Source organism: Aethalodelphis obliquidens, unplaced genomic scaffold (assembly GCF_003676395.1).
Source record: "Aethalodelphis obliquidens isolate GAN/ISIS:26980383/991018 unplaced genomic scaffold, ASM367639v1 scaffold38, whole genome shotgun sequence".
Lineage (NCBI taxonomy): Eukaryota > Metazoa > Chordata > Mammalia > Artiodactyla > Delphinidae > Aethalodelphis > Aethalodelphis obliquidens.
In genome coordinates this window covers 5,352,853-5,358,852 of record NW_020837982.1, presented here as the reverse complement: position 1 = coordinate 5,358,852, position 6,000 = coordinate 5,352,853, and the positions used below count along the sequence as shown (strand labels likewise).

General features: G+C 53.8%; 1 protein-coding gene across 1 annotated transcript; it reads left to right on the top strand.

Annotated features, from left to right (window-relative positions):
• The first annotated feature begins 3,655 nt into the window (after positions 1 to 3,655).
• Positions 3,656 to 5,652, top strand: BHLHA9 (basic helix-loop-helix family member a9). The gene has a single exon (XM_027130261.1). The coding sequence runs from the start codon at positions 4,495 to 4,497 to the stop codon at positions 5,167 to 5,169; it is 675 nt and encodes a 224-aa protein (XP_026986062.1). The 5' UTR covers positions 3,656 to 4,494; the 3' UTR covers positions 5,170 to 5,652.
• The last annotated feature ends 348 nt before the right edge of the window (positions 5,653 to 6,000 follow it).

Below are 6,000 nucleotides of genomic sequence, written 5' to 3'. Positions count from 1 at the left end.
CTGCACGCCCCGGGGGTCGCAGCCGGGGATCACACGGGTCCCCTCGGATTCCAGGGATTCATGGGAAGGGGGCCGAGTGGGGCGGGGGCGCTTCTCTCTGGGAGCCCCGGCCATTTGTCAGGAGTGTGTGGCCTCAGAATTATTAACTTGGAGCCGAGGGTCATTTCCTGACGTGTGCGGGGAAGGGCGGAGGAGCCGGCCTGGAGAAGTAGGACACATGGGAAGGAAAAGCCAGAATTGTTTTAGGGAAGGGATGGGACGGCAGGCCTGCTCCCAGCATTGGGGAACTTGTGCCCTTGGGACATTGTTTTTACTTTCACTGACCTCCTTTTCATATCGATTTGAGGGTTCATGGTCGGGGGCCAGCAGAGAAATCTGTGGTTCAACCTCGTTTTCTTTCCTTGCTGATATTCTACGACTATATTGTTACATTTGAGCCCCCGAGTTGTCTATTGCCATGAGTATTTTTTCCTCCATCCAAGTATAGGTGGGGACGTTCTCAAGTTAATGTGCAAGAAGAAAATTGTGTGTACTCAAAATTATCTTTGAATAAGACTTAAATTAACCTTAAATAAGTCATTATGTGTACAATCCTGAACATTCTTAAGCAAGGTAAAATTTAGATTGGGCTAGGTTCTGGAAGAACAAATATATATTTCTGAACATCTGAACCACTTTGCTCTTAACTCAGAAGTTTGAATTCAATAGATCTGGGGTGGGGTCTGAGAAGTTATAATGTACTGCTGCTGCCACCACAACCACATGGGTGAATACAGCTTTGGCAATTATCAAATTCCCCCCAGGTGACTGGGGGCGGTGGGGAATTCTATGGCATTTCTTTTTGGCTGCAAGGTTTACTTCCTTCTATTTTAATATGGAGCTATATACTTTTTTTTTTTTTTTTTGCCACACCGCATGGCATGTGGGATCTTAGTTCCCTGACCAGGGATTGAACCCATGCCCCCTGCAGTGGAAGCGCGGAGTCCTAACCACTGGACTGCCAGGGAAGTCCCACGGAGCTTCTATATACTTAATATACGTGTTCATGGCTGTCAACACACGTGACAGCCTATAGCACTGGGCCTGGTATTTAGTACATGTTCAATAACTGTTTACCAGATTTGAATATAGAGCTTGTTTGATCAGACCAGTGTGGAGTTTCCAGAGTTTCGTGAATATCTTTTTTTCTTTTTTTTTTTTTGTCTGCGTTGGGTCTTTGTTGCTGCACGCGGGCTTTCTCTAGCAGTGGCAAACACGGGCTACTCTTCATTGCGGTGCGCGGGCTTCTCATTGTGGTGGCTTCCCTTGTTGCAGAGCACAGACTCTAGGAGGGTGGGCTTCAGTAGCTGTGGCGCACGGGCTCAGTAGTTGTGGCTCGTGGGCTCTAGAGCACAGACTCAGTAGTTGTGACACACGGGCTTAGTTGCTCCGTGGCATGTGGGATCTTCCCAGACCAGGGCTCGAACCCATGTCCCCTGCATTGGCAGGCGGATTCTTAACCACTGAGCCACCGGGGAAGCCCTTGTGAATATCTTAATATCAGGGATGGCACTATTTATTCAATATTCAGCAAATATCTCCTTGCATCCACTATGTACCAGGCACTGTGCTAGGTACTGGGAATATAGAAGCGACCTGGATGTGGATCCAGCATGAACACAGAAGTATTGAATACGATATGTAGATAACCAACAAGGACCTACTGTATAGCACAGGGAACTATACTCAATATTTTGTAATAACCTATAAAAGAATCTGAAAAGAATATATATATATTCTTATATATATATATATTCATACATGTACATACATATATATATCTGAATCACTGTGCTGTACACCTAACACAACACTGTATATCAACTACACTTCAATTTTTAAAAAAAGACATATAAATACATGGGAAAAGAAGCATAATATGATCTGCTACATGCTAAGGTGGGGTAAAGCACAGAAGGGGAGGGTTCGGGGCTGGCTTCACAGATGAAATGTTGGCAAGCAGCCGGGGCTGGTGACCCACTGCAGGCCACTGAACTCAATCCACATCTCCAGCAGGCAGAGGCCTAAGGCCTTTCCAACACGTGCATGCAGGTGGCTGCAGGCTGATCCCGAGTCCCCTCAGGCTACTCCTGGCTTACAGGGCCCTGGCTTACCTGCAGTGGAGGGTCAGGTTGGCAAGTGGGCACTGGCCTGTCACTTCTGCTCTCTGAGGCTCCCCCTGGGGTCCAGCAGCCGTCAGTTCAGCTGGGGACAGAGTTAGAATTAGCCAAGGAAATCCCAGGTAGCGAATCTCCGTCCCAGGAGGCAGGCAGTTGGGCTGCTTCGGACTGCTCCTAGCTTCCAGCGCAGATTCTCTATATTTTTCCTGTTTGTCTGTCTCCATTTGGAGGACCCTCCTCCCCCCCCCGCACCTTCCCAGTCTTCTCTACAGCAGCCAAGCTTTTTATTTTCACACGCAGTTGAAACTATTTGACTATCTCGATGACTGTTGTTTCAAAGGGCAGATGCAAGGCCTCTATTACCTACAGGTGGTTGGTGGAGGCTGTCCGCACTGGGGGTGGAGAAGTGCTCACTGAGCCCAGAACGCAGGCCCAGCACAGAGGGGTTAGGAGCTCTGTGCTGTGTTAGGGGTTAGGTCTTCAAATAGGAGCCACGCTACCTGATTTGAAATCCTGGCTCAGCAACAGCTCAGCCCTCTGACTTGGGGCAGATTCCTTAACTCTTTCAGTCTCAAGTTTCCAGTCTGTAAAATGGGTATTATAAAAATAGAGCCTTCCCTATAGGATTGCTGTGAGGCTCAGGCTCAGGGTAAAATCCTGCTTGAGGCCTGCATTTCTGTATGGTTGTGTGTCTGTGGTTTCTAGGGACGGTGGGAAACGGCCTGAGAGGTGAAAACATCCAGCTGTAGCTGCTTCCATTCACTTTTAAATTTCACAGACATTGCAGATTTGGGGACTAGAGCCCTAGAAATAGTGTCCTTAGGGTGCTTACAGTCTAGTAGGCAAGGCAGAAAATAAAACCAAAGAACAGCCCTATTCTTTTTCTCCATAGAGCAATTCATAGTTTGAAGTAATGGGGTTGTTAGTCCGCTGTTTGGCGAGATGGATGTGAACTCCATATCCATCCCAGCTGATCACACAGTCTTGGCATTTTGGAGGCATCTGGATTGTGGCTGGGAATGATATTGACCTTGGTGCTCCAAACAACTTACTTGTGGATGCCGGAAATTCCATTGCGGGGGGAGTCTTTCTCTAGGACTAAGCATTATTCTTTTTCTGATACCCTGTGTAAAATTAAAAATCCCTGGGGTGGGGGGTGGTGAGTGGGTTCACTGAGTTCATAACATGGCAGTGCTGTGTCTTTTTTTTGTTTTGTTTTTAACATCTTTATCGGAGTGTAACTGCTTTACAATGGTGTGTTAGTTTCTGCTTTGTAACAAAGTGAATCAGTTATACATATACATATGTTCCCATATCTCTTCTCTCTTGCGTCTCCCTCCCTCCCACCCTCCCTATCCCACCCCTCTAGGTGGACACAAAGCACCGAGCTGATCTCCCTGTGCTATGCGGCTGCTTCTCACTAGCTATTTTACGTTTGGTAGTGTATGTATGTCCATGCCACTCTCTCACTTCGTCCCAGCTTACCCTTCCACCTCCCCACAGTGCTGTGTCTTGAGCTGCTCAAGGACTCTGGACTCCAAAAGATGCCCTGATGGGTACCACAAGGGGAGCCAGGGGGCCACCAGACAATCACCATCACCCTCTGAGTCAGCACTCAGCCCAGCTCTGCCTGCGGAAGAGGGAGGTAAAGAGAGATAGGAGGTGAGTTAAGGCCCAAGCAAAATCCAAACTCAGAATCACAGCCAGCCTCACTCTGGGAGCTGAGAAAGCCAAAGTTCCCGGTCCATCTCACCTGCAGGCCCTGCTGTAGCTGATCTGCCCCTCCCTTATCGGTCCCGCTGGAACAGTCATGCTTTCCTCTGTGACAGCCCCGTGGTTGCCCACAGGACTTGACAAAACTTTCAAGGTTCTTTAAACACACTCGACTACTAAACTGGGGCCCTTCTGTGCACCTATCAGCTCTCCTGCCCGGAGGCCAAATGTGGCACTCTTTTTGGGGTCGGGAGGAAGAAGGTGGAACCCAGCCACGCCAGAGAGGCCCTGGAGTGAAGCAGGGCAACCTCTCCCCGCGGCTGGAGCACTGCCCTGGGCGTGGCCCGGCTGCCCATCTGATCCCTTCCTACAAGAATCTGCATGCGTCCTCCCTTCCTTGCTTCCTTCCTCTGGGTTCCTCCCTCACCAACCTACCTGGAGGCAGGTAATAAAGCAGGAGGAGGGAGATGGATGGATGGGGAGGGCGGAGAGCCACGTGGTGCCATAAAGCCCAGCCAGAGGGCCTGTCCCGGGAGTGTCCAGACTGCAGGAGTCAACGCTCGGAAGGTGGACTCTCAGGCTTGTGAGCCGGAGCCGGGGCGCCAAGGCCCGGGAGAAGGCCATGCACCGAGGCGCGCCGGGACCAGGCCTCAGGGGCCTGAAGGGGGACGAAGGCTCTGCCCAGGACTTGGGGAGCTCTTGCCTGGAGGCCGGGAGGGATTTTGGGGTGCTGAGAGAGAACAGCAGTCCCCGCGACCTGGGCGAGCCAGAGGAGGTGGTGGGCAGCAGAAAGCGCAGCCGGCCGGTGCGGTCGAAAGCGCGGCGCATGGCGGCCAACGTGCGAGAGCGCAAGCGCATCCTGGACTACAACGAGGCCTTCAACGCGCTGCGCCGCGCGCTGCGGCACGACCTGGGCGGCAAGAGGCTCTCCAAGATCGCCACGCTGCGCAGGGCCATCCACCGCATCTCGGCGCTCTCCCTCGTGCTGCGCGCCAGCCCCGCGCCCCGCTGGCCCTGCGGGCATCTGGAGTGCTACGGCCAGGCCGCGCGCGCTGGGGACGCGGCGGACGCGGGCTCCAGCCCGCCGCAGCCTGCGCCGCTGCCCGCTGGGCCCTTCACGCCGCGCTGCGCCTCGTGCTTCCTGCACACGCCCCTGGGACAGGCCAGGGCGGTGGCCGAGGCGCGGGGCGTGGCCCAGGCCTCCGCGGGAAGCTGGCGCCGAAGTCTCGGGGCTCCCTCTGCCTGGCCGCGGGGCCACCTGCGAGCGGGCCCCGGGCTGGGCTACCAGCACTCCTGACCCGGCGCCGAGAGCACCCGCGGGCCTGGAGGAAGGCCGGCCTGGGAGGAGCCAATGACCTGATGACTACAGAAGGGAAGATTATTAAATCATCCTGGGCATAGCTGAATGGGCTGAGGCCAGAGGGGGAAAGGAGGCGCTTTGCCAGTGGGAAGGAACTCTGGAGCCTGGGGCTGCACCCCTTAACCCCACCCCCAATCCCAGCCAGGGTTGGCAGCTCCAAAAGGAGCAGGATCCTGCTGGGTTCTTACCTTTGGACTCGATGAACTCTTCTTGGAAAGTGACTTTTGCATCCCTGTGCCTCTAAGTCCTGCTGTTTGTTAGGAGAATGGGGACTTTTGGACAGGGGGGTGATGGTATGTGGCAGTGTGGGTGGCAGCTGGTGTGGTCTGACGGCACAGTGTGGGGTCCCCTCCCCCTGCCTGTGCTGATGCCCCGAGTCTGTGATCCGGGAGAGGCCATCAGGAGCAGCTCAATAAAAAGGAGAAGCTATGGTCTCTGTCTGCTACCAGGACTCTATTGGGCCCAGTAGCCCAGGGTGGCAAGAAGGCCTGAGGGGCTTGAGGCCTGGAGGCTCACCCTGGAATGTTGGGCCCTGGCCTGAGTGAGGCCCACAGGTAGGTACTTGAAGACACTGGTTTCTGGTGAGACCCCAGGTGTGACGGAGCATTGTGAGGGGCACTGCGGGAGAAGACATTATCTGGAGACAGGAGGCGGGACTGGGAGGCTAAGGATGTGGTCAGCCTCCTCTCTGGCCCCCGGCAGAGCTGCTGTCTGCAGTGAGCCACAGAGATGGTGGCAATGAGGGTGGAGTCTGGGCCAGTCTCAGGG

What these genes read in the sequence shown, in the direction of transcription:
- BHLHA9 (XM_027130261.1), top strand. Translation starts at nt 4,495, where the DNA reads ATGCACCGAGGCGCGCCGGGACCAGGCCTCAGGGGCCTGAAGGGGGAC.